At 51.7% G+C, this 24,082-nt stretch overlaps 2 protein-coding genes across 25 annotated transcripts in view; one reads left to right on the top strand and one right to left on the bottom strand.

Moving 5' to 3' along the window:
• Positions 1–27: 27 nt before the first annotated feature.
• Positions 28–10,672, bottom strand: DUOXA1 (dual oxidase maturation factor 1). Of its 19 annotated transcripts, none has more exons than XM_070581619.1 (11): positions 10,256–10,395; positions 9,838–9,916; positions 9,658–9,726; positions 9,348–9,435; positions 7,360–7,492; positions 3,860–4,099; positions 3,467–3,524; positions 2,647–2,781; positions 2,179–2,392; positions 1,712–1,929; positions 28–995 (listed from the first exon to the last, which is right to left on the bottom strand). In XM_070581619.1, exons 6-11 carry the CDS (start codon positions 4,004–4,006, stop codon positions 739–741), a joined length of 1,029 nt encoding a protein of 342 aa, XP_070437720.1. In that variant the 5' UTR covers positions 4,007–4,099; positions 7,360–7,492; positions 9,348–9,435; positions 9,658–9,726; positions 9,838–9,916; positions 10,256–10,395; the 3' UTR covers positions 28–738. The 19 variants fall into 19 exon arrangements, with proteins under 19 accessions (XP_070437720.1, XP_070437669.1, XP_070437699.1 ...); XM_070581568.1 differs by having other exon boundaries at positions 3,860–4,036; XM_070581598.1 differs by lacking the exon at positions 7,360–7,492.
• Positions 10,673–10,726: 54 nt separating this feature from the next.
• DUOX1 (dual oxidase 1) overlaps positions 10,727–24,082 on the top strand; it is a 36,331-nt gene continuing 22,975 nt past the window's right edge. For 3 of the 6 annotated variants that reach the window (XR_011528777.1, XM_070581414.1, XM_070581397.1), the window contains exons 1-16: positions 10,736–10,893; positions 12,767–12,875; positions 14,834–14,917; positions 15,115–15,279; positions 16,088–16,275; positions 16,448–16,649; positions 16,761–16,927; positions 17,321–17,381; positions 17,514–17,610; positions 18,540–18,630; positions 19,919–20,021; positions 20,273–20,445; positions 21,553–21,728; positions 21,937–22,055; positions 22,606–22,743; positions 23,443–23,556. Coding sequence is in view for 5 of the 6 variants with exons in the window: in XM_070581414.1 (XP_070437515.1) it covers positions 12,818–12,875; positions 14,834–14,917; positions 15,115–15,279; positions 16,088–16,275; positions 16,448–16,649; positions 16,761–16,927; positions 17,321–17,381; positions 17,514–17,610; positions 18,540–18,630; positions 19,919–20,021; positions 20,273–20,445; positions 21,553–21,728; positions 21,937–22,055; positions 22,606–22,743; positions 23,443–23,556 (1,936 nt within the window). In the remaining variant the exon portion in view is untranslated. Of the gene's footprint in view, positions 10,894–12,766; positions 12,876–14,833; positions 14,918–15,114; positions 15,280–16,087; positions 16,276–16,447; positions 16,650–16,760; positions 16,928–17,320; positions 17,382–17,513; positions 17,611–18,539; positions 18,631–19,918; positions 20,022–20,272; positions 20,446–21,552; positions 21,729–21,936; positions 22,056–22,605; positions 22,744–23,442; positions 23,557–24,082 lie in introns of all 6 variants that reach the window. The other 3 variants (XM_070581429.1, XM_070581423.1, XM_070581404.1) reach the window with 2 other exon arrangements.

Here is a 24,082-nt window from a genome sequence, read left to right as displayed (position 1 = left end):
TGGGCTAGGAAGAAATGGGGTTCGGGGTTTATTCACCAACTCCAGTTTATTCACTAAAGGGTGGAGTCTGAGGCCCAAGGTAGATGTCAGCAAGGCATAAAAATGTAAATCCTGGGACTATTTTAGGTCCTTGGCAAGTCCTACCATCTTAGTTGGCAAATTTGAGAAGTGAAGCTCAAAGAGAATGTGGCGCAGTTGATTAATATTAGACCTGGGATGAGAAGTTTGGTTTCTTTTCCCTCCCAATGTTGTCTTTCATTGTACTGAGAGGTCATACAAGTTGGAGAAGTAAAGAACAAAACGGACCCAGGAAAAAGGAAGATGAGAGGTACAGGGGGATGATGGGGACCAGAGGAAAATCACACTGTAAATCTCCCCCCATACAGACACATGTCATTATGTGGGTGAAGTAGGGTTTCAGTAAGTGGTACCTCCAAGAGGCAAAGCATCAAGGAAGGCAGGGCTGCTGTGCAGAAACAGGGGAGCCCCATTTGGTCTTACCATGGCCACAGGGTGTAAGGGTAAGGCCATAGACCCAGCGTCTGTTCAGCCCCTTAGGGCTTTTGTTTTGCTTTGTTTTTTAACATCAATAGGCACAGCCTCCTTTTTCTACTCCACCTCCAGATTCCAGCTGGGGGCCTCATACAACCCATCCCTCAGGCAGTTTGGGTGGTTTATGGGGCTCCGATGAGTTGTGGAGCCAGATGGAAGTCCTAGTGGCCACCACGGAGAGGATCCTTAAGGAGCACAGTCAGGCTCTCTGGGGTGCTCCTCCTTACAGCATGTCTCAGAGGAAGCCTCTGACAGCGGAATGTCCTGGGGCTCGGGACTCTCAGCTGTGGACTGGTAGCGGGGGCACAGGAATCCCCCTTCCTCGGGATTCCACTCCAGCATTGAGCCCTCTCCTCCACTCTGGTTGAAGAAAGCCTTCAGTCTGTGGGGCTGCATCCGGTGAGCCACCGCCATGGCCAGGCCCAGCAGCACACACAGCAGTCCTGGGGATGAGATGACAAGTGCCTTAGTGATAGTAATACCCTCCCCAGGACATCTTCTCTTATGGGCATCAGAACAGCTATAAGGGAGGCCTGGCATCCCTACTTCAGGGCAACTTGGGCTCAGAGAGGTGGCTGGCTTAGGGTCATTTGGCTGGTATGACTCTGTTGTTCAGAGTTTTTGGACTCTAAGTCCAGTGCTCTTTCAATTACATCCCAGAAAAGAAAGAGAGGGAGAACTCTAAAAACAGAGAAACCCTGCAGGAAGGGCAGGGCACAGAGGAAGTGGCGTGGGAAAGGGCATGAGGGCAGACACAGTGGGGTGGAGAGGAGAATAAAACCACAGGACAATTTAAGGCTATGTGAGGCAGGAACAGAGAAGAGTTCCAGGAATGGGGGACACAGAGAAGAGTGTTTAGGGGAAGTGGGAAGGGACATGAGATTGGAAGATTTGGGAGAACCTGGGTGATGAGAGAGCCAGGGATGAGAGACGTCACAGAGACAGAGAGCAGACACAGGGGAGTAGGCACATAGGAGGCGGGGTGCAGAACTGGGGAGAGAAAACCCAGAGATGAGGGATAAGAGGGATGGGACTTTAAAGAGGGAAAAGGCATCATGGCCCCCAGAGGCAGACCCTTCACCCCACCAGCATGATGCTCCCTGACCCTCCCTCCCCGGCCTTGAGCTCTTCAGTGCCTGTCTTCAGGGTTGGGCCTCACCTGTGGCCAACGTGATCCAGAAGGCAGGCCCACAGTGAGTGTGCAGCACAGCAGTGCCCAGGTACAGGGGACAGGGTGGAGTGAGCGATGTGGCCATGGAGAAGAAGAGCAGTCCTAACAGCTGGAAGATGCCTGTGGCCAGCAGCATGTGGCCACCATAGGCTAGCACGGGCATGGACAGCATCACATTGGCCAGGAGCCAGCAGAGGAACGCCACCCTGGAGAGTCAGGACTGGGTAAAGGCTAGCCTAGGCACCTTTACCTGGAGGGGCCCAGGTGGAGGCTCAGGGACCCAAGGACACCCCAAAGATGTGAGGTAGGGACTCCTGCCCGTGGGCTTCCCAACCAAGCACCATGGATGACTGGTGCCAGCCTGTCCCACCAGGGATCTCCACGTAAGTGGAGGAGAGATGGGTAGACACCCTCCTCCTGGGTCTAGGCCAGCAGGGGCTCGGTCCCACCCTCACCACAGCATGGCCGAGGTGTAGTGTCCCGCTAGGCGATACTGGCCATGCAGGCCACATGGGCTGTTTGGGGTGAACTTCTCAGCCAGGTAGAGCACGGGGTCCGGCAGCCCCTTCTCCAGAGCCTTTTCATACTCCTCAGCATAGTTCTCACCCAAGCGCCAGGTGAACTCCTCGTTGTAATTGATGGTCTCGTTTAGCTGCTGCACTGGGGTTCCTGGGGAATGGGACAGCTGTGCTCAGCAGAGACTTATGGACCAGAGTGGGCATTTGTCTGGGTAGGGGTTCACCACACTAGGCAGAGGGACAGGAGCTGGTCTCAGTTGAGAGAAGGCAGCTTCCAAGGAATTCCTGGGAGTTTCCCTTCCTACCATCCCCCCATCCTATAGCTCTTTAAACCAAACCAACCACTGATCCCAAAGACACAGAGCAGAGCCTTCCCCTCCCTCACAGGTAAGAGCCCTCCCTTACCTGTGAGCGTGATGTTGACTCCTCCCAGCCCAACCTGCAGCCCAACGTCGACACTGATCCACTCAGAACTGAAGGCCTTGTACGACGTGTTGGTGCTGACCTGGCCCACAGACCACTCAGAACTGAAATTCACAGCTAGGGTTGGGGAGTTGGACACATGGGAACTCAGGAAAGTCTGGGCATTCCTGGCTTAGAGTCGGAGGGAGAGCTACAAGGGGACCATGTCTGTTTTGCTCATAATTGTATAACCATTAAGTAGCCCAGGGTCTGGCTCATAGTAAGTTTGCCAACAATATGTGTGGGATGGATAAATGTGTCAGAATCCAAGATTTCCCTCCATCATACTCCTCTTATCCCTCCCCCCGCCCCTCCATCTAGGGAGAGTTACTCAGGCAGCTGAGGGAGGAAACATTAACATCATAAACTGTGCTGAGCAAACACAGATAGCTTCAACATCAAGACTTTCCATATCTCCTATTGCCTAATCCCCAAAGCAAAGCAAGCAGCCCTCCTCGATTTCCTCCCTCCAATCTCCAGAGACCTTCTCCCCGAAGACATTCATTTTGACCTAATTTCCTCTGAATAAAAATGTTAGGAAGGTTGGAGAGATGCCCCAGCATGGCTTCCAGGGTACCGCACCCCTCATGGCAAGTGTAGGAGTGAGGGGATAAGGCCACGGTGAGGGAGTCATGTGGGCAGGGTCTGGAAGCCCTCCCTGAAGCAGAGGCTGCTGTGGGGAAACAAAGAGAGGAGAGGCCAGCCACTGAGGAACTAGATGGGACCGAGGCAGCTGCCCAAGTCAGCTGTGCTTCACACTCACCCAGGATCACAGCCCCGATGAATAAGCTGGTCACCACCCGCAGCAGCCAGAACAGCCTCTGAGTCACAAGGATGGGCTGGTTTAGGAAGAAGTGCCCTCCTTCCAAGTCCACCCTTCCTCTTTCCACACTTGAGGAGGGAGTTCTAAAGCTGAGGTCACTTGGTCAATTGAGATTACAGTGCCTGGCACACGACAGGTGCTGGATAATTATCTGTTGAATCAGTGCGTGGGGAGGTCTCAGCTAGGGTGGGTGGAGGGGGATGGGGGCATGGCGCTTTCTCAGGAATGGAGTCTCTTTTCTGAATCTGGTTGTAGTCAGAGAGTCTGGCCCTCTCACCTCAAGGCCAAGGTCTCCCTGGGGCTGGGGTTTCCAGGGCTGGGTTTGTTTCTCACCATCTTGCCCCGAATGCCAGGCAGGATGACGATGAAGGTGACCAGTGCAGTCAGAAAGATGGTGATGATGACGGCCAAGGCGGTGTCCATTGGGAAGGTCGGCTTGGGGCCAGCATAGAAGGGGAATGTGTGTCCAAAAGCAGCCATTTTGGTAGAGGTGTGCGGGAGAGGAGGATGCTGTGCGACAACAGTAGATGCTCACTGAGTGCTCTCTATGAGGCACAGGCACTGTTCTTGGTGCTAGAGATAAAGCAGCGAATAAACCAGAGTGGGACCCTCTTCTCTGGAGCTCACCAGACTCCACTGTTCCTGCTGCTCCACTGCTCCTCAGCCATCCATCTCCCCATGTTTTGTCTGAGAGAATGAGGGTCTTGGCAATCAGTCTCTGTTGCCCTATGCTCCCTCCCTAACTCTCAGGTCCCCTAAATCAGTGCCACCACTACCCTTGAGGCTTCTATGCTTCCTCTGGGACTATCTTAAGAAATATAATTCTCTTTTATCTCCCTCAGGCCTCTGGCACAAGCAGACAGATCACAGAACATAAAGAGTTATATTTACTATCACGTGAAGGCATAAGGGTGGAAGATGGTACAAATTACAAAAAGCTTGGTTTTCCTCCTCAGTCCCCAAAGGAACAAAGGCCAGACAGCTCTGCTATGCATATAATCCAACCACATCCTCAGTGGGCTCATTCCCAGACCTGGTACTGCCCACACTGGTCTGTCCCGCTTTCTCAAGCACACTGGCTCTTGCTCTGTCAACTCCAGAACAATCGGGCTGACTTGAGTTCAGCTTAGTAAGCACTGAAGGAGCACCTGCCCTCCACCAGGCACAGTGCCAGGGCCGGAAGTCCTTCTACCCCACACGTCATCAACAGCAGCTTTCCTCCTTGATGCAAGTTCCTGGTCCTCATTTCAGCTCACACCCTGGCTTAGCTCTTCTCTGCCTGTCCCCTGATCTCAGAGCTGCTTTGGCTCTGGCTTGTCCCTTTGCAAACAGGATTGTGGGGAAATGGTACCTGAACTTACTGTGTTTTGTTAAATATGGATAGAATGGAGTGCAAGACGTGCAATTATTTTATGTACCAAAAAGAAAGAAAGAAAGAAAAAAAGCCCCTGCCAGTTAAACCATGACAGCCATTGTTGGTAAGACGCACCTCAATTTCAGAGATGTCAAAATGTGAAGGGAAAAAAAAAAGCATCTTCCACGATCTCAGCTCTGACCATTTCCCTGAATGTGATCTGTCCTGGGGCCCTGGTTCGCCCAGGAGACACCATAATTTATAGTCTGACCAGGTAGTGTCCTTTTAAGTGATAGAGTGAAAGAATAAGCTTTGGATGTAAGCAGCTCTATGTCTGAATTCTGCCTCTGCTTCTTGCAAGTTAGTTGACCTCTACAGAGACTTGGTTTTTTTTTTATTGGGGTCCTATTGGCTTACAACACTGTGTAAATTTCAGGTGTACATCACTATATTTCAGGTTCAGGATAGACTGCATTGTGTTCATTACCGACAGTCCAGTTTTTATCTGTCACCATACGTATGTGCCCCTTTACCCCTTTCGCCTTCTCCCTGTTCTCCTCTTGTAACTACTAATCCATTCTCCTTATCTATGTGTTTGTTTGTTTATCTTCCACATATGAGTGAAATCATACCGTATTTGTCTTTCTCTGAGACTCAGTTTCATGAAAAAATAGGAATGATAATAGTGTTTACTTCATAGCGTCATTGTGAGTATGAAATGAGATTGTGTACGTAAAGTGTTAAGAATAGTACCTGAAACAGAGTAATATCAATAAATGGAAGCCACCAGATCGGGAAGGAGTGGGTATTTCATCACTCCATTTATCTTTCTCTAATCCTTCCTGGGGAGAACCCTGGGCTGGAATCACTTCTAGGTCTGGTTCCAGTTCTTCACTGACTAATTTTGTACCGTTGGACAGGCAAACGACAACCTCCCGGGTCCTGGGTCTTAATAGAGATGAGCCATTCTTGTAAAATACTTTATAACCTTCCTTTATAATAAATATAAGAATGATGCTAATATGTGATCCTGACAAAAATACATTACACTACTATTATTTACTTATATTGCAAATATTTGTTTTTGACGTTCCAGCATGTAACATGTATTCTTACTATTAGCAAATTCACTTTATCTTCCTATCTTATTAACCAAGATACTCTACATTTTATAGCCATTCGTAAAAAATATAGCCTTCCATCAAAATTGCAATGGCTTCGGGGCTGACCCCATGGCCGAGTGGTTAAGTTTGCGTGCTCCACTGCAGGTGGCCCAGTGTTTCGTTGGTTCAAATCCTGGGCGCGGACATGGCACTGCTCATCAAACCACACTGAGGCAGCGTCCCACATGCCACAACTAGAAGGACCCACAACAAAGAATATACAACTATGTACTGGGGGGCTTTGGGGAGAAAAAGGAAAAAAATAAAATCTTTAAAATTGTAATGGCTTCAGTGTAGGTATCATAAACTGAAAAAAATAAGAATTCTTAGACCAATAAACATTTGCTTTAAAATAAATATCACTATCACATATTTTACAAAATAATTTAATCCACAAATTCTTACTTATCTTCAGGTAGTGTTGAAATCTATGTTTCAGATTCAATGAAACATGAACATTCACGCTTTGGAGACACCAACTATTGGGATAGACTTTCTGAAAATTTTGTGAAAGCACAAAAAATTGACAAGATTGGTCAAATTCTTTCAAGCCCAGTCCTCAGCCGAATACTGGTGATACACAGTTAATGTTGAATGAGAGTGTAGTATAAGGCAATAGTGAGCATAGCTGATGGTTCCTAAATCTGTGTCTCCAGGTAGACCTCCTACCTGGGCTTCAAACACAAAAGGGCCAATTGCCCCCTGGATGTTTTCACTTGGATGTTCTGTGGATGCCAAATTTAACAGGTCTCAAGCTGAATTCACTGTCTGTATTCTGTTTTTGATTTTGTTTTCTTTGTCTCTTTGGTGGCATCACCACCATATCAATCAAATAAGCCAGAGACCTGGACCATCTTACTTACTAAACATTTCTTGAAACCATCTGTGCATTTTCTTCCCTACTGCCTCTGCCCTAATTCAGCCTCATCCTGTCTTGCCTGGTACCAGAACAATTTTTCTAACAAGCAAATATAATCTTCTGATTTCTTTGTTCTGGGTAAAATCTAAATTTCTCACGATTACATATAAAGTCCTTTGTGATCTGGTCCCACTTACCCTTCCATCGTCTTTTGCCCAGCCTAATCTCTAGCCATACTATACTACTAGCCTCTCCCTGAATCTGACATGCTCTTTCAAGCCTTCATGCCTTTGTGTATGTTATTTCCTCTGCCTGGAATGCTCTTAGCCCCCTGGCAAACTCCTTTCCACCCTTCAAGTCTCAGCTCGTATTACCTCCTCTGTGAAGCTTCCTCTGACGCCATTAGACCAATGTGGATGTTCCCACCTCTAACGTTCTGATTGCATTTTGAACATACCTCCATCATCACAGTGATTACACTATACTCTAATTGCTTGAACATCTGTCTTCCTGTTAGCTTCTAATCTCCTTAACGGCAGGGACTTTGTCTTTCCATCTTTGCATCCTCTGCAGGCAGCATACTAATCAGTCTGCAAATCAAATGAATGAATGAATATATGAATGAGTGCCTTCCTCTCCCTGCAGGTGGCATCTTCTATTTGGAACACAAGAGGGAGCTATGCTCCCTCACTGCCCTATACTCCATTCTCCTTCAACATTGTGTATCACCAATACAGGGCTAAGGACTGGGCAGGAAGAGATCTGACCAACCTTGTCAATTTTTCATGCTTTCACAAAATTTTCAGAAAGTCTATTCCAATAGTTGGAGTCTCCAAAGCATGAATGTTCATGTTTCGTTGGATCTGAAACATACATGTCGATTCTATCTGAAGATGAGTGACTAAGAATTTATAGATTAAATTATTTTGTAAAATGTGTGATAGTGATATTTATTTTAAAGTAGATGTTTATTGGTTTAAGGATTTTTATTTTTTTAGTTTATGACACCTAGTTGAAGCCATTACAATTTTGATGGAAGGCTGTATTTTTTAGGAACAGCTATAAAATGTAGAATATCTTGGTTAATAAGATAGGAAGATAAAGAGAGTTTGCTAAGAGTAAGAATACCTGTTATATGCCAGAACTTCAAAAATAAATATTTGCAATATAAGTAAATAAGAATAGTGTGATGTATTTTGGTCAGGGTCACATATTAACTTCATTCCTGTATTTATTGTAAAGGAAGGTTATAAAATATTTTACAAGAATGGCTCACCTCTATTAATATCGTGATTCAAAGAAACACTAACAAAAGGCTTTCTGTATCGTATGTACAGAAGAATGAAGTTAACTTATTTCCAGTTCTCCAAAATATTTATTAAAGATGACTAAAGCAAAAAAGACAGTTGGTAAATAAGGTTTGCCTTGTTTAATTTCTTCTTGTTCAATTTAATGAATTAGACCTACTTTAATCTACATTGTGTAATTTAAAATTAATTTTTTCTGACACTGATCCTAATTTGATTTTAATTATTAAGCTAACAGGCCTCCTGCATGAAGAGGTGAGACTGAAATGAAAAGTCCACACACCTGGCAATCCTGCTTTGCCTAGAAAGCTTGTCGTTTCTTTTGGGGACACCTTCCTCCCTGACTTATCATGGAGGGTCTGGCAGTGGAATTTTTTCTAATCTGAGAAAAATCTCATGTCAGTCTTCATTCGACTCACTTCTCCCCTAGCTCCGCACTATGATTGGTGTGTGTGTATATACATATACAATGTATCTTGATATAAATAAGCACCACATACAGTCAGACATACACCTACAAGTTTGTATAAACGGAAATACAGACACAAGAAGGAAGTAGCTCTCAGTAACATAGACACCTAGACACAAAAACCCTCCTTCAGAATCCCCTGTGACAAAATTGAGGTGCTTTCTTGACCAATCCCCAAACTTTGGGGTCCTCCTTTGTCACCTGGACTGGAGAGGTGAGTGACACTTCTTTTCCTTTCTAGACTCCCTTAAAACACTGAGGCATTTCTCACGCTCAAATGTATTTCAGACAGTTACCTAAGCCTTACCCACCACAGGGTGAAGTGGGGTTCCCTCATACGTATGAGGGGTGGGCAAGAAAGTTACAATCAAGAAAAATCATCCTCATACAAGCTCCAGTCTTCAGCAGCCAAGTTATTATGTGTTTTCTTAGTGTTCCATGGCCTCTCTTGTAGCTTAGCAGGAATTTCTTCCTGAAGTCCCTCCTCCTCCCCCCACCTCCCCTTCCATCTTCTGGAACCCACAGAGTAAGGACTACTAATTCCCTACAAAGGGGGAGTGGGTGGCGTGCCTGGAGTTGCCAAGAGCTCTAACTGGTGATACACACAGCTACTAGATGGAAGGTGATGGTATATTTCTCAAGTTGGCGTTGACCCCATTAAAAGTTTACCGTTCTGGCTGGCTAAGGGGACTCTGTCAGGAACTCCTGTTCCAGCCTCTCCTCTTCAAGAAAGTGGGTGTGTGGGTATGTTGTTGCACTGAAGGAGGAGTTAAGTGGAGAAATAGAACAAGATCTGAAAAGTGGGTTGGGGCAGGAATCCCCAGGAAGGGCTGAGGTGGGTAAGGGGCCCAGGGATGCTGAATCACGCAAGTCAAACTATCCAGACTCCAGGTAAGTCGGGATAAGGATTCGATGTCTGTAAACTTTGTGGTGTTTATGGCCTTAATGAGGTTTTTCTTGCCTCCTATTAGTTTCTTACCCAAACTTTCTCTTTGAAGAACTCCCGCTTGATCTGAACTTGGTCCCGGTGGACGCCGGAAGTGCGCCCCTAGGGGCCGGGGAAGGGAGGCACTTCAAGTCTTGCTCAAATCCCACCCCGTCCGCATCGACCCCAGCAGCCGCAGCCCCCGACGCTCGCACCTGGACCGCTGTTGCCTACCTTCCCCTCTTTCAAACCGTGCACGCGAGGCCGCTGGCGCCGCTCGCCTCCTGCTTGTGGAACCGCACACGCGGCGCTCCTGGGGGTGGGAATAGGGAGGGAATCAGGTCCGGACGTTCTGTCACCAAAAGCGCGCGCCCTTTTCCTCGGCAGGACTCCCTTCCAACTCCTACTCTTCTCCTCATTTACTTAGGGACCAGGCTATGACCGGACAAACCGGGTCCGGGGTGCTTCCCTGCACTCCAAGTCACTATCAACCTTCTCAGACCGCACCCCAGGTTCTGCGGCGCTGCCCCCCACCCCCGGCCTGGGACAGACAGGGGATGGGTGCGCGAGAACCCCACCCTCCGCAGGCGTCTCTACGAGCCCTCCTTCTCTCCCCCCGACGTCCGGCACCCCTGGCGGCTACAGCACAAACCTAGCGATGCAGTCCGGGGTCCAGCGGGGCACGGGCGCGGCTCGAGGGCGGTGACACCCTCAAGATCTCACGAGGAACCCCGGGGGGTGGTTACCACAGACTCTTACAGGGTCCTAGGACGGATGCCTTGTTTGGACGCCTGGGCTGGACTGCGGGCGTTGATCGATCCTCTTGGTCTCAGAGCTGAGATCGGATGGCGTGGAGAGGATTTGGGGAGCGCCTCCCGGGTCCCCCACTCACCCTCCCCGTGTTCCGCCCGCTCCTCAGCCTCCGCAGACCTACAGAAGCAGACTAGTCCTTTTCGCCATCCACGTGGCCGCACTAGCCTTGCCCTCGTCACGAATGGGACATCTCCCCCACCTGAGTCGTGCGAGCCGGTGCCGTTTCACCTTGCGCGCCCGGGTCCCCTTGGAGCACTTCGGCAGGTCCAGGGTGCGCAGGCCTCTATCCCGCCCCGCCCCGCCCCGCCCCGCCCCCGCCGTGGAACTGGGACCCGCCGCGCGCTCTTCACCCCCGAGCCCCAGCCGCCCCGGCGCAGAGCTGGTGAAGGAGCAGGACGAGAGCGGGCGTCGCGGGCCCAGCTGGGAGCAGGCGGCAGCTGATCCGCAGTCGGGGCTCGAGGGACGCCGCGGCCGCAGGTCAGACCGAGGAGGGCTTCGCAGGCCCGCGGGCCTGTGCGCCCCAGGGGAAGGAGCCCCATGGCTGCGGTGGAATGCGACCCAGCTCCTCCACATTTTTGAGGGAAGGGGAATCTAGCTGTAGCCCCGCTGTGCCTCCGTTCTTAGCCTGAGGCTAAAATGGGCCCTGTTCTGGCCTATCCTCCATCCCACTAGCCTTTGGGAGACTGGATTCTTTGGCAACTGGGAATGTTGGGTGACCTAGTTTGCTTGGACCTAGAGGATCTCTCTGGAGCTCCTCCGGCACCGTGCATCATGCCAGGGAGGGAACGTAGGACTTTTAGAGTCCAGGCTTTCCCCTTCCACCCTCCCTTGGGACCAAGTTGGAATCCCTATGGCCTGACTCATCATTCCCCCACCCCAGGCTCACCACTGTAGGACTTCAGGTTAGAAAAGTAGCCATGTGGGGCAACAACCAGGCAGGCCTGAGTTCTCTCCCGCTTCTGCCACTGCCTGGGGCTCCACTGCCCTGTCATGAGGTTGTTCCTTCATTTCAAGGTTGTTGGGAAGTTACTGGAAAATGTTGCTATGTAAACTGTTGTGGTTACCCACCGGCAGGCAAGGAGTGGTTATTAAGCATGCCTACCTTCGCCTTCAGGTTGCCCCGCAACCTGTCCTGAAAGCTCACTGCATACTTTTGTGGATTGAGTCGTATGTTGGTGTCTGGGGTCAAGGATCCTGAAGACATCCTGCTGGGAGGGAAAGGGCAGGGCATCCTAGATCAGGGAAGGATCACTGTGGCCACTCAGCATGTCCAGGCTTATGGCTTAAACCATACAGAGCCCTGCTCTTCACACACTCTCAAAGGCCGGTGTCTGGACAGTCTCTGGGCTGCAGTGGGTGGAATACTGAGCTTTCGAGGTATGACAGGGCCTAGGTTCTTCATTTGTTTAGTGGGAGACTGCAAGTGGGAATGAAGTCACCTTCCGGGTTCCCTCCTCTGTGACTAGACAACCTGTCCAGGAGCCCTGAGGGTTTGGCTAGAGGTGAGGCTTTCCCTGAGCTCCCACCTTCCTCCACTATATTGTTCCCCAGCCCTACCCCACCCCCAATCTTCACGTTGCCTTCAGGAGGTCTTCACTGGCCTCAGGCACTCCCTGTGCCACTCAGGAGTCCCAGCCTCAGTCCCCTGCTGCCTCTGTTTCCCTGTTGTCCCTGGGTGATTTGTTGGCCTGGGGAGAGAGAGCAGGAAGCCAGCACCAAACACATGTGCACCTGGCCTGCATCCCTTCAAAGTCCACCCAGAGGAGCCAAGCTCCAGCCCACTCTTTTATATCATGTTTACATAGCATCCGTCACTTTTCTCCCTTTGAAGTCAACCTCATTCTCACATTTGATTCTGGCAACCACACTAGGAGGTAGGCAGTTCAGGCATGTTTGTTCCCATAGCTGGAAGAGGAAACCAAGCTCCAGATCAGAGAAGTGACCTGCCTAAGATCACACTTAGGCAGCAGCACAGTATCCTGGCCTCAGCCCGGTGTCCTAACCCCCAAGCAAGGCTCTGTTCAAGGCACACCCACTGCAGGAAGTGGAACCAAAGGAAGTTTTCCAATTAATCTTAGAAGGCAAAATCCAGGAAGATGGTGATTTCTGTCTGCTTTGTTCATCACTTAATCTCCAGTGCCTAGGTCAGTGCCCGCTACATAGTGGGTGCTCATCAAGTGTTTGTTGAATGAATGAAAGATTCTTGAGAAAGAGTGAGTCTCTTGCTTTTTGCTACCTACTGTGCCCTTGGTCCAGCCCCAGGCCTTGATTCACAGGGGACTGCAGAGGCCCTAGCCTGACTCTCCTGAACTGCTTGGGTCCATTCTCTCTATTCTCTGTCTTTTTCTAGGGTCTGCATTTCAGGGTGTTATAACACCTGAGCCCTGTTATCATTTTCATCATGGGCTTCTGCCTGGCTCTGGCATGGATACTCCTGGTTGGGCCATGGACGCCCACAGGTGAGTACAGATTAGAGGAGAAATGTGGCTAGGAGCAGAGGAACCCAGATCCTATGGGTTCCCCCAAGGACAGAAGCTATGTCATACTCACCTCTGTATCTCCAGGCCCTAGCTAACACAGTACCCTGCCCATGGTAGGTGCTCATTTCAAGCTTGTTGACTAGACAGATGGATAAAGGAATGAAAATTTTTCCCAAATACACAGAATTAGGGAGCCTTAACTGCTGTGTCAGCATTTCCTATTTAGTTCTTGACTGTCGGTGGGCCCTTTCTCTCTTTCTTCATAAAGTAAGGACCCTGGACCCCAAATAAGAAAAGATTGACTAGACACACAAGACAATAAAGGATCTTAGGGTCAAATTGGACCCAAAGCTGAAGGGAAGTCACCAATATTCTGAAACAATATGATAAAAAAAAGAAAACAACCAATATGAGCCATAAGAGTTTCATCTTGTTACCTTCAGCTTTGGACAGTCTCTTACTAGATTCTGAGGCCATTCTCTGTAGTCTGGGTTGCTGAGGAAGGAAGTGGGCTTAAGGTGCCACAACTTAGGTTAAAAAGAGCAAGTCCCTGATCATCAGAGGTGGAAGACGCAAGAACAGGGAGCGGAGAAACCTGTGAGATGATCTGTCCTGGCGGAGGTGACAGGATGGTGACATGGCCCTGCAGTGTCTCCCTTGCCAGAGCTGCTCACATTCCCATTCTTCCAGGCCTCTCCTTGCCTTGGCCTTGGGTTTTCCTCTTCTCCCCACCTCTTGCCTCTTATTCCCAAGAGGCATTCTCCCCGACACCCTCCCCAAGAGGCCTCCTCCTTGTTCTGCCACCAGTTCATCTTATTTTAGAGATCACATATATGTGGACACTCTAGTTCCTGCCGGAGGTCCTGGATCCTTAGTTGGGTTTGAGTGTGTGTGTGTGTGTGCACAGGCATGTGCGCATACATACACATGGGTGTGGATCAGGAAGGTAGATCTGAGATCCCACCCTTGGTCTATATGGAGAGGTAAGCAGAGGAACGGTCTCTCTCTGGCTAAGGAGAGTCCTTTTCTTTGCTCTGTTCTCTGAGGTGAGCAGAGAGGGAGCCTTGGTCCTGTAGCCTCCTAGTTTGGGGAAAGGAATCTGGCTGGTCATCTAACCTATTGGCCAGAAGGACCCCAGCTCCTCTGACTGAACCCTTCCCTCTGCTCCGACTTTCTGAGCTCCTCCCTTACCAGCCCAGTGCTCCCTCCCTGACCCTAGTTTTTGGAGAGTATAATACTGTCCAGAGGAGGAATTATATGGAGACATGATGCCCCCAAAGAGGAAGGGGCAGGGTTATCCCCATGACCAGTCAGTCCCTGATTCCACCCAAGAAACTAGGAAGAAGGCCAGAGTAGCAACGGGCCGCAAAGCCACAGCCCTGTGGCCCACACCCTTGCCCTGGGCTCTTCTCAGCAGGCCAGGGCCAAGCCCCTCTCCACACTGGCCCTGCCCAGGGATGGGACAGAGAATGGCATGTCCTTTCCTGGGTAGAAGAGTGGCTGGCTCTTTGGGTGTGGCTGGCTCTTGCCCTGTTTGATGTCTTAGGGCTGGGAACGGTTTCTGTCCTGCCGTGTCCCCCAGGAAGATGAGGTGTGAGGGCAGAAGGCTCCTGCACCCCCTTCCCCATCGCCACTGTTCTCCTCCAGCCTCCTCTTCCTCTCTGAGGCCATTTGTGAGCACACACTGCACCTGGCTATAGTACTTCAGTGCTCCCTGCCATGTTTCCCCCACTGAGCAGCTTCAAGATTGGGCTTGAGTTCAAACATCATCACTTTGCCCTGGGTCATCTCTCTCTGCACCCTACATCCCACACTGTACTGGGTGTCCACTTTCTGCTGCTCCAAGCGCCAGGCCCACAGGTTCCATATCCTGCAGGCCTGCCCATTCTCTCAGGCACAGACTGGCCGAGCTGCCCCTTCCCTCCATTCTCACACAGGAGCTCAGAACCCCATTTCGTGGGAGGTGCAGCGATTTGATGGGTGGTACAACAACCTCATGGAGCACAGATGGGGCAGCAAAGGTATGTGAGAGCCAAGTGGAAACAGAGCCCAAGGGTCAGGGTGGTACCTACCACTAAGGGGCAAGGGGTGGCACGCACCAGCAAAGGTTCATCCATTCCTAAGGTTTTGGGATCTGTGATATGGAGGGAAGCCTGGGAGAGAGGAGGTGAGGGACCGCCCTGAGGATTCATCCTTGTCCCTACCCCTCCTACCTCAGGCTCTCGGCTGCAGCGCCTCGTCCCAGCCAGCTATGCAGATGGTGTGTACCAGCCCTTGGGAGAGCCCCACCTGCCGAACCCCCGAGAACTTAGCAACACTGCCATGAGGGGCCCTGCAGGACAGGCCTCCATGAGAAACCGCACGGTGCTGGGGGTCTTCTTCGGTGAGGGCCTCAACCTCTGGGGGAGGGAGGCCAGTGGGGTCAGCTGGACACCACTATGTTTGAGGGGAAAGTCAGAGAGTGACGAGAGAAGTGATGGAGGGACTGAGAGATGGGAGTGAGAGACGAGGTGGAGGCAATGGGGCCGGGTAAGGGTAGGGGCAGAGGAAGAAAGTCTGGTGAGAGAGGCATGAGTCTGCCCCACCTTGAGCTGTTGATGGGAGGGTAGAGGCAGCAGCATGAAAATAATCTGGTAGGAACTCTCCGTGGGACCCTGTTCTCACTCTTTGCCCCTGTGGCTCCTAGGATAGGCTCAGGTCAGGGTTCTGATTCAGGCAAGAGGGCTGAGGGAGGGGTGTGTGTCTCAAAATAGGCATGCTAGGGTGACCTGACCCCAGTGACTGTGGATTGCAGGCTCCCAGCAGGAATGCCCAGCTCCTGCTGGCCTTCCAGGGTGCCCACCTTGCTTCCCAGTGTCCAACATCCCACTGAGGCTGGCAGTCCCTCTGGGCAAGCTGCTCCCAGCTGCATGTTGGAGCTGGTGCCGCCAGCCCGATTGCCTAGGCACACTAACTGGGCGCCTCCCAGTTACTAAGGAGAAGGCCAAACTGGCAATGAAAACAGTTTGGACAGGGGTGTAGCAGAGGACTGGGAACGGGTGGGGGAGGTCAAGGCTTGGACTTGCCCATAAAATGGCTGCTGAGTCTTTTGAAGTTTCAAGGAGTTGCGGCGGGGAGGACTAGATAGCTGGCACAGAAAGGAGACTGGCCCTCAGCTGGCCCTAGCATCCCCCCACCCCCGCTGCCTGCAGGCTACCACTTGCTCTCCGACCTGGTGAGTGTGGAGAGACCCGGCTGCCCCGCCGAGTTCCTCAACATCCGCATTCCTCCGGGAGACCCCGTGTTCGACCCCAACCGGAGCGGGGACGTGGTGCTGCCCTTCCAGAGAAGCCGCTGGGACCCCAAAACCGGACAGAGCCCCAGCAACCCCAGGGACCTGGTGAGACGAGGCAGGTGGCGTGGCGGGGCGCTGGACCCGAGGCAGGCGGGGTCCTGGGCTCGGGGCCTGACAGGGCCGGGCGGGAGAGGCTCCCACCCCACCCCCACGGACCCCGCCTGGGCCTGGCCCTCCCTTAGCCGCCTCGGCTGCCCGACCCCTCGCTGCCCCGCAGACCAACGAGGTGACGGGCTGGCTGGACGGCAGCGCCATCTATGGCTCCTCGCACTCCTGGAGCGACGAGCTGCGGAGCTTCTCCGGGGGGCAGCTGGCGTCCGGGCCCGACCCCGCCTTCCCCCGGGACTCGAAGGACCCCCTGCTCATGTGGACCGCGCCCGACCCCGCCACCGGACAGCGCGGGTCCCAGGGGCTGTACGGTGAGGCCGCGGGCCGGGCTCGGTGGAGGGCTGGCTGGGGTCTGCGGGGTTGGGCTCCTGTGAGTCACACCGCCGCTCGTCTCCTCCCCTGTGTCCCCACGTCGCCTACAGCCTTCGGGGCGGAGCGAGGCAACCGCGACCCATTCGTGCAGGCGCTGGGCCTGCTCTGGTTCCGCTACCACAACCTGTGCGCTCAGAGGCTGGCCCGCGAGCACCCGAGCTGGGGGGACGAGGAGCTGTTCCAGCACGCGCGCAAGAGGGTCATCGCCACCTATCAGGTCAGCGCCTCCCCCACGTCCTGGTCCACCGAGACTCCGCTCGCCCGCAGGGCCAGCTATCCTTGCACAACTCCCACCCAGAAACGCCCTTCTCCAGGAGGACACCCCTCCCCAGAAAGCTAACGTCTAGGAATAGACCCTGAAAATGATCAGGACGCAAAGCGCTACTTAGACATGAGGTTTCGCTTGTGATTATTATTTAGCTCCCTTCCTCCCCCTCTCAAATCCCCTGTTCCTTGTGGGGGACATGCCTCCTCACCTTCCTCTTTGGCCTCCCTCGTGCCTGCCCCTGCCTGGTCCTCATCTCTCACTTAAGCCTTCCTTGGGCTCAGATTCCTCCCAGCCTGGCAGCTCCAGCGCTGGCCTCCCCTTTCCCCTCTCTCTGACCCTCAGAACATCGCTGTGTACGAGTGGCTGCCCAGCTTCCTGCGGAAAATGCTCCCGGATTATGCAGGTGAAGGGATGGAGAAGGAGAATGGAGAGCTTGCAGGAGTTTTTATGGAGTAGGGGCAGGTGGCGGTCGGGGGGATGTTGAGTGATTTAAGGGCTAAATTTTACTGTCGTCTCTCTTTTCCTCTTCCCCCAGGATACCGGCCGTTTCTGGACCCCGGCATCTCCCCGGAGTTCCTGGCGGCCTCTGAGCAGTTCTTCTCCACCATGGTGCCCCCTGGCGTCTACATGAGGTAGGGGAGGAGCTCAGAAATCCGGGGGTGGGGGGAGGGCGGAGAGGGGAGCGGTGACAGTGTCAATTGAGAAAAACCTGCCCTCAGGAACTCTTAGGATAGGATTATCAGCCTAAACTGTGCCCATTCCCCCCAGGGAACAGTGAATATGGAAGGGAAGAAGAACAAATTGTTTAAAAAGATACTTCATTGTGGTTTTTAAGCACTTTTATGTCCATTTTCCTGCAGGCGGTGTAGATATTAATCCCTCAATTAAAGATGGGCTAATTGAGGCTCAGAGGGTGAGTCACAAAGCCCGTTGGTCTGAACCTCAGGTCTTGACACTACACTGGAGTCATTTTTAGCTATGAGCACAGAACCTAGCCTTTGGAGGGAATTATAATAAGAATGTGTGAGAGCTAAAGAAAAATATTGGCTCCAAAATAATGAAGAGGGAACTTTAAACTAAAAATATACATATTTAATTAAGTGTATATGAAACAAAGCATGTCAGTTTATTTTTTACAATTGCATTATAATTTAAAACAACTCACAGGTTAGATTTTCTTACTGTGGAACAATTTTTGGATATGCCTGATGATGGCCAAGAAATCATAGCAATTGAGTTATCCATAGACAAGTAATTTCAAGAGAACAATTAAAAATCCTTTTAAATCTTTTAACTTAGACATGTATATATAGTATATACACAGAGAGAGAGAGGGCACGAGCACACACGAGTGCTGTGGATGCAGTTCTAGATGTTTGGTCTGATGTGGGGAGAGGGACCTTTCAAAAAGCAGATTATTCAGGACCTACTCTAACCCCCTCCCCTCATGGGAAGCAATGGCCTGGGCCCCTGGCTACAGTCTTGGAGGCCAGAGCAGACCAGAGACTGACATTAGGACCCCGTGGCCTCAGTTACCATTCCCTTGCTCCTTGCATTTCAGAAATGCCAGCTGCCACTTCCAGGGGGTCCTCAATAGGAACTCAAGCATCTCCAGAGCTCTCCGGGTCTGCAACAGCTACTGGAGCCGAGAGGTTAGGGCTGGGGGCACAAATATGGGTGGGTATATGTGTGTGTTGTGGGTGTGTGTCTGAGGGCATGTGGTGAAGGTGGGCAGTAGAGCTAAGGCAGCCAGCTGGAATGTGCTGGGCTGGAGGAGGACCTAAGCCATTTCCCCTACCACTGTCTGAGATCACCAGGTAGTTGTACATGCTTAAAAGTCAATCCTCTATCTCTACCTCAGAGCTTTGTGAGAGACAGTGGGGCCTGTGCAGGTTGGCTCTTCATTCATTGCTTCCTCCTAGATTTTTCTTTTCCCTTGACAGCTATTGGTCCCATGTAGGCCTTGGAGTATCCCAGCCATCCCAGCCCCCAAAGAAACTTCCCAGTTAGATACACCCAGGACAGTGTGTGAATGTGTATGGGGGGGGGGGGGGGCGGTGAGGAGGAGGGAGGGCTTCTGAGAGATTACCAGGGATAGTCCATCTAAACCAGGCCAGTGTGCTTGAAGAGCACTGACCATCAACTTAAAACAAAATCAGATACTTTGTGTTGAGTATTGATAAGAGGAGAAGGGAGGTGGGAGGAAAAGAGAAGAGGATGGCATAGGATCAGAGTCACAGAGCTGAGCTGAAAGAGACCTCAGTGTCCTCCTAATCCCTTTTTATTATTTATTATATTTTATTAATCCCTAATGCTAATGCTCTTTTTTTTTTTTTAAAGATTTTATTTTTTCCTTTTTCTTCCCAAAGCCCCCCGGTACATAGTTGTGTATTCTTCGTTGTGGGTTCTTCTAGTTGTGGCATGTGGGATGCTGCCCCAGCGCGGTCCGATGAGCAGTGCCATGTCCGCGCCCAGGATTCGAACCAACGAAACACTGGGCCGCTTGCAGCGGAGCGCGCGAACTTAACCACTCGGCCACGGGGCCAGCCCCCCCAATGCTCTTTTTATTAAGGAGAGGACACTGAGTTCAGAGAGGTCCTGTGACTTGCCCACGGTCACATAGCTAGCTAGTGACAGAACAAGAACCAAGACCTAGATCTAGGGACTTTGTCAACCCTACTATCAAGTCTCCTAAAATAGAAATAAAGTTTTAGATCCCTTGTGCTTGTGGGGACCTGTCTCCCAGCAGCATGGGCTTTGGATGGGGACATCACTCACCCTGAGTGGAGCATCAACCTGAGGAGGAGGAATGGCCCCCCAGTTTGGGAGCAAACAGCAGGACTGGGTGGGCCCAGGACGTGGACAATGGGGAGGAGGGAGTCTGGCTGCCCAATCTCTGGCCTCATTAGCCACACTCATCTCCTCTCCCCACCCCCAAAGCACCCAAACCTACAAAGAGCTGAAGATATGGATGCGCTGCTGCTGGGCATGGCCTCCCAGATCGCTGAGCGAGAGGACAACGTGGTGGTGGAGGACGTGCGAGGTGAGGCTGAGGCTGTCCCTGCAGGCTGTGCATCCCCAGGCCCCTGGGAGGAGGTTTAGCTGGAGCTCCAGAGTCAGGCAGGGAGGGGTGCCCAGGCCTGGAAGCCTGCACTGTCTCGCTCCTGAGAGAGCTTCTGACCTGCTGACCATAGCTCCCTCTGTATGGCTCAGGTCCCCCTGGGGCTGGGACATGGGTTAGAGGTACAGTGGTGGCCTTAGGCTCCCTTAGACTCTCCGATATCTCATCTGCAGATTTCTGGCCTGGGCCACTGAAGTTTTCCCGCACAGACCACCTGGCGAGTTGCCTGCAACGAGGCCGGGATCTGGGCCTGCCCTCTTACACTGAGGCCAGGGCAGCACTGGGCCTGCCTCCCATTACCAGATGGCAGGACATCAACCCTGCACTCTCCCGTAGTAATGGCACTGTGAGTAGGGGTGGGGACCCAGAGGGCAGAGTGGAAGGGCCCAGAGACATGGAAGATGGGCCGTGAAACACAGGACTAGAGATAAGCACCTAGAGAGAGTGGCAGGGCTCACCCAGGTTGCTTTCCCCAGCATCACACTCCAGGATGGAGGTTACTAGACCAGAAGGATTTAGCTGTGACTGTGAAGATTCAGCAAATGTTTGTTGAGCATCTGTTGCATACCAGGCACTTAATGGGCTTTATCTCATTCACTCTTCCCAACAACTCCCTGAGTAGGTATAGAAGGTCCTCAACTCAGGAACAAGCTGTCCTTTCCTGCACTGATATGCAAGCTGCCTTTGGGGAGTCAGCTGTCAGACTCTGAGCTATCACCTGGGTGCCGGGCATTGCCTGCCAGCCAGCAGACCAGTCTTGGCTGCCTTACCATCTTGGCAGAGCAGTGTTCCTACAATTGTGGGCCTATTTTATTGCTTTTGCCCTTACCATGTTATAAATTTGTTGGAAAGTGGAGAATTGAAAGGCCAATAAAGAAGTGATATACGCATGGCGCTCATAAACTTTATAAAATCAATATAAAGATAGGATTCACCAGGCATCCAAAAGTAGCAAATCTTTAGTTTCAACTGGGCCTCGTTGGAATTAAGCTGGTCAATTGCTTATTTATTTACATTGTGGAGAAAAGAGCTAACGTAAAGGTCAGGTAGAAAATGCTTCTCGTATATTGTTGAAGACTCTCTCTAAAAGGCAATGCATATGCAGGGATTTGAGTTTTAAAAACTTTTTTTAACTCTAAAGAATAGAAACCTTTTCTAATACATCATTCTACCATTCCCTTTTGCACTGATTTTGACCCTTCAACTTTCGTATCTTTTCAAGAGCAAGTTACGTAGGGAGCTGGCTGTCTGTTTTGTTCCCACTTTATAAAATAGGCAGCTGAATCTATAAGAGAGTTCCCATAGAGGAGTTAACCTATGAAAGCGCTCAGAGCAGTTCCCGGGAGTCACTGTTACTTATTATTATTATCCCTGGGGCTGATCCCTGGGAACCATCTCTTTGCCCAAGGGTGGGTGCTGCCTCTTTGCACTCACTGTCCCTTCTTGGCCCCAGGTGCTGGAGGCCATAGCTGCCTTGTACAATCAGGACCTGTCCCGGCTGGAGCTGCTCCCTGGGGGGCTTCTGGAGAGCCACGGGGATCCTGGGCCCCTCTTCAGTGCCATCGTTCTCGACCAATTTGTGCGGCTGCGGGATGGTGACCGCTACTGGTTTGAGAACACCAGGAATGGGTAAGGCCTACCTGGGCCACCACCCAGACTCCGCCTCAGGCTTGGCCCCAGACCCTCCACCTGTGAACATTCCCCAGGGGCCCTTGATTCTCAGCTGGCTCCACCTCCTCCCCAGCCCTTCTGGGTCTCTTTTCTCATCCGGGTCCCTGGCCTGGGAGGCCAACATCTCTTTCCCATGGCAACAGTCCCCCACCTCTCCCACCCCTAGGCTGTTCTCGGAGGAAGAGATAGTAGAGATCAGAAACACTTCACTACGGGATGTTCTAGTGGCCGTCACCAACATGAACCCCAGTGCCCTGCAGCCCAACGTCTTTTTCTGGCATGCTGGTGAGTGGCCAGGAGGTGTTTGGAGGGGTTTGGCCTCATCCTTCCTCAGCTGTGGGCTTGGTTCAGTGTGGCTAGATGGTGGACTCCAAGTGGGGAGTGAGCAATGGCTGTGCCCTTGGGAACTTTGGTTCTGCGCAGCAAGGTGGCCACATACACCTGTGTAGGTTCCCCTCTGCACAGCTCCACCAGGTACCCAAGCAAGGACAGGACTGAGTGAGAGAGACCTGGTGAGGAGGCTCGCATTCGGCTGGCATGGGGCGAGTGCAGCAGTGATGGGCAAAGGGCTGTGTGTGTGTGTGTGTGTGTGTGTATGTGTGCACATATGTGCATGTGAGGGAGAGACCTAGGTTGAGGATCATTTTTGACTCCACTTGTTACCCAAGTAGGCAAATGCCATGTTCTTGGTACAATGGGGCAGGGGTAAGCAGCCCCCTCCCTTCTGCCAGCCAGAGCTATCCGCCCAGTGTGCCACCCTAACCTCCTCAGTGATCCTGTGCCAGAACCTGTGGCTCAGCACCCCCCAGGATTCTAGCTTCCTCTGCCTCCCCAGGAGACCCCTGCCCGCAGCCAAGACAGCTCAGCACCGAGGGCCTGCCAGTCTGTGCTCCTCCCGTCATGCGGGACTATTTTGAAGGCAGTGGATTTGGCTTCGGGGTCACCATCGGGACCCTTTGCTGCTTCCCCCTGGGTAAAAGTGATGGGCAGAGTGGGTTGGGTGAGAGGTGTAAGCTGGGTGGGGTGGGGTTGGGGTGGTTCCATCTATGACAACCCACCATGCAGAGTACCATTCCTCTGGGCAAATGAAGAAAACGTTGGAGCAGGAGGGGACATGAGAAGTGTTTGACCTGTAGATAAGTCAGCTTCAGGGAGAATTGCCTCTCTGTTCTCCTGGGGTCCCTCCAGGGCCCACATTGGTCAGGAGCCACAGGAGTCCATGGTCCACAGCTATTTTCAGGAACTTGAGCCAGGGATACTGTCAGAGGCAAATCCCTGATTGAGAACAAGGGCTGGGATGTAGTTGCTGGGACAAAGGCTTGGGACTTAGTCTTTGGCACGGCCATGTGTGTGCCGACCAGCCACCTGGCAGAGTGGGTCCAGTCTCTGGCACAACAACTCTGGCCTTAGTCTCTGGCTGGGAAGGGACCTGAGTGGTGGAAGCACGGGAGGCTGTGCAGGCATCTTAGAGGCTATGCAAAGGTCCCCATGGGAGGCAAAGTGGTTCCCCCCCCCCCCCCGGAACTTCACAATTTGAGATAATCGAATGGGCCAACCTAGAAGGTGGGGAAAGCAGGGGTTCTTGCCAAGGAAAGGAGTCTGGGAAAGGAGCTACTGATCTCTCCAGAACCCCCACTTTTCTCTGAGCATCCTACTACCTCTGCCCTCTCAGTGAGCCTGCTCAGTGCCTGGATTGTTGCCAAGCTCCGGAGGAGAAATTTCAAGAAACTCCAGGGCCAAGGCCGCCAGAGCATCATGTCTGAGAAGCTTGTGGAGGGAGTGGAAGGTAGGTGTGGGGCTGGCCAGGGTGGTGCTGGGGAGGACAGGACTCAGGGCTACAGCCCCACCTCCACCTCAGCAGCCGAAGGAAATGACCTCCCTTTTTCAGGCCTTGAGGCAGGCCAGGACAGGTGGGCAGAGCCGCAGGGGCATTGAGGCCTCCACTCTCCATAGCTCCTCCCAGTGGTCCCAAAGGAAGGGGATGTGATAGACTCATGGGAGGAGTCACAGGACCCTACCTCATTTCCCAGGGTTACTGTGACTTGCAGATCCTGAGAACTGCTGCTTTGTGGCATCTCACACTGGAATTTCTGGCAACAGAGAAGTAATTAATGAAGGTCTAGAGTCAGACTGGCTGAGGATTGGAATCTTGGTTCCACTACTTGGGCTCCTGGGCCTTAGGCAGATTTTTAATCTCTCTAAACTTATTTTTCTTATCTGTAAAATAGAAATAATAATAGCACTTACGTCTTAGATTTATGCAGATTAAATTAACTAATTCACACAAAGCACTGGGAACAGTGTTGGACACA

The sequence above is a fragment of the Equus przewalskii genome, chromosome 1 (genome assembly GCF_037783145.1).
Source record: "Equus przewalskii isolate Varuska chromosome 1, EquPr2, whole genome shotgun sequence".
NCBI lineage: Eukaryota > Metazoa > Chordata > Mammalia > Perissodactyla > Equidae > Equus > Equus przewalskii.
This window is presented reverse-complemented; position numbering and strand designations above follow the sequence as displayed.

Bases quoted from the DNA above. Each gene is read 5' to 3' on its own strand.
- DUOXA1 (XM_070581568.1), bottom strand. From the start codon at position 7,404: ATGTTCAAGCAATTAGAGTATAGTGTAATCACTGTGATGATGGAG. The intron at 3,525-3,859 runs GTGAGAAACAAA...CTTGTGACTCAG, and splicing joins CTGGCATTCGGGGCAAGATG to AGGCTGTTCTGGCTGCTGCG. The intron at 2,393-2,646 runs GTAAGGGAGGGC...CCCATTCCCCAG, and splicing joins AGTCAACATCACGCTCACAG to GAACCCCAGTGCAGCAGCTA.